We start from the raw sequence: 2,151 nt of genomic DNA on the forward strand, positions 1-2,151 counted from the left end.
TATATATATTTTATAGTTATAAATATTTAAAAATAAAGAATACATATAATTACAGATCAAGCATTATTCTATTTCCTTAAATAAACAAAAAGTTTAACATTTTTCATTACATATTACCTATAATTTGTCTTTATTAATTTTCATCACATATTATCCATAATTTTGGTCGGTTTTTCTTCCCAAAAAAAAAAAAATTTGGAAACTGGAAAGTTATGATACTACATACTTAAATCCCATACAGACTCTGTTTCCTTAAACACAAAGAATTCAACGTTATTTTTAATCATATTAACTGATGTCTTTATTTGTTTCTTTTTTTCTTTTTCACGAAGTAAACCTATGTATAAATACGCTGATTACAACAGCAGATGCTGCTCCAGCCAACGTCCATAAAACTCCCTTAGCAAACTTCTTTTTACTTTTATCGTCCGCTTTCACATCCTTTGACAAATTTTTGATATCTTCAGTTACACCTAACATTTTACGGTATAAGTACTTTTCTTTTTTTGCATCTTTCGCGATTTTATCTTTTAAGGTCATTAATTCTGTATTACATATCTTCATGTCTGGATTTAATTTTTGCATTTCAGTGAAGATTGCATAAGCTTTTGCATATTCACCTTTGAGTCTCAATATTGTTCCTATAATACATACAATACATATACTTATTTGAATTTTTCATATCTGTCAAAACATAAATCAAGAATAAATACAACTTAAAAAAAAAACTAAATAAATATAGTAAATATAAGATTAGGACTTTTGCATTACCTTTCCTAAATAATGCTTTCACATTTTGTGGTTGACACCTCAAAACATGTTCCACATTTTCTAAAGCTGAATCATAGGCTTCTGTTTTAATTAATGCAGCTGCTAAATTATTGTGCACTTTTATGCGATCCTCTAGTAAAATTTGCAATTCAGTATCACTAAATGACTCTTCTTCCTCATTTTGATTTGTACCACTTTTTGTCGATGACAAATATTCCAATGCTTTCCGATAACATTGTAATGCAAAAGGCAACTCGTCCCGAACAAACCACCAATTTCCACGCTCACGTTTCTTATTACTTTAGAAAAATTAATTCAAACATTATGCCAAAAAAAAAGTTAAACAGATCACCAAGTTTTGTCCTTAAAGTATTTAATCCACAAAAATAACTTCTATTACATAATTTATAAGCAAAATTATTACCTTGTTTCTCTTCTTTGGCTAATGCTTAATTTTTCTATCTCAGGCTCTAGCTCTGCTGCTTTCAGTTCAACTGTGTATATAATAGTGGCATCAGGTGGTATAGGTTTTTTTCCTTGCTTGCCATAAGCAAATCTAGGATCAATTACAATCTCGGCAACTTCACCTATATCCATCAATGCAATTGCTAAGTCTAATCCCTGTAATATATATATATATCAATATTGTATTATAAACCAAATATTGACAAATAATAATAATAATATATATGATACCTGTATCACTTCTAAGTCTCCCAACTGTATCACAAGATTTTCATATTCTTCCACTATTTTACTGTCCTCAAGTTTACCAGTAATGTTTAATGTACATATATCACCTCTGTTTGGTCGCGTTCCATTTTCACCTTTTTTTATAACTGTCTTTTTCAACTGACCATTACCAAATATATCTATACAATCACCTACAGAATGATCATTTAAAGAAGCTTTTGTTACAGGATCTTCAGCATCAATGTTAAAATTTAATTCCTCGCGAATAAAATCAGCTTGTGTTCCTCCTTGTGATATCATATTCTCGTCCATCTTAAATAAAAATATTTACTATAATTATTTAATCCTACTTATTGTACAGCCATGAATTGAAATTTAATTGAGTTTAACAGAAAAAGTTCACGATTTATCGGTTATAATATCAAAATCCAATATAATTACAAGGACCAGAAGATAATATATAGCTCAAATTTTCCTTAATTGTAATGAATTTTTTTTAACGTTTTTAATACGTATAGAAATAAAGCTTTAAAAAAACAAGCATTGTAAATAATTTATTTTAAACCATTTTTTTATTTATAGGTTACTTAAAATTCTGAATATACTTAATATTTTCTGTGTTCGATATAAACTGAAAATAAATATTGTAAAAAAGTTTACTTCTCTCATCTATAAAAAAAAAAAAAA

At 27.4% G+C, this 2,151-nt stretch overlaps 1 protein-coding gene across 2 annotated transcripts; it reads right to left on the reverse strand.

The window, feature by feature from the left end:
• Nucleotides 1–8: 8 nt before the first annotated feature.
• LOC115239010 (peptidyl-prolyl cis-trans isomerase FKBP8-like) lies at nt 9–1,797 on the reverse strand. 2 transcript variants are annotated; one of them, XM_029813292.1, is made up of 5 exons: nt 1,468–1,797; nt 1,196–1,392; nt 772–1,070; nt 338–641; nt 9–251 (listed from the first exon to the last, which is right to left on the reverse strand). In XM_029813292.1, exons 1-5 carry the CDS (start codon nt 1,774–1,776, stop codon nt 227–229), a joined length of 1,134 nt encoding a protein of 377 aa, XP_029669152.1. In that variant the 5' UTR covers nt 1,777–1,797; the 3' UTR covers nt 9–226. The 2 variants fall into 2 exon arrangements, with proteins under 2 accessions (XP_029669152.1, XP_029669153.1); XM_029813293.1 differs by lacking the exon at nt 9–251 and having other exon boundaries at nt 302–641.
• Nucleotides 1,798–2,151: the final 354 nt, after the last annotated feature.

This window comes from Formica exsecta, unplaced genomic scaffold (assembly GCF_003651465.1).
Source record: "Formica exsecta isolate Colony F162 unplaced genomic scaffold, ASM365146v1 scaffold363, whole genome shotgun sequence".
Taxonomy (NCBI): domain Eukaryota; kingdom Metazoa; phylum Arthropoda; class Insecta; order Hymenoptera; family Formicidae; genus Formica; species Formica exsecta.

Excerpts from the sequence above, each read along its gene's own strand:
- LOC115239010 (XM_029813292.1), bottom strand. The coding sequence starts at position 1,776 with ATGGACGAGAATATGATATCACAAGGAGGAACACAAGCTGATTTTATT. Across the intron at positions 1,393-1,467 it reads GAGACTTAGAAGTGATACAG|GGATTAGACTTAGCAATTGC; the intron begins GTATCATATATA and ends TATATATTACAG. Across the intron at positions 252-337 it reads ATCAGCGTATTTATACATAG|GAAACAGAGTCTGTATGGGA; the intron begins GTTTACTTCGTG and ends TTTGTGTTTAAG.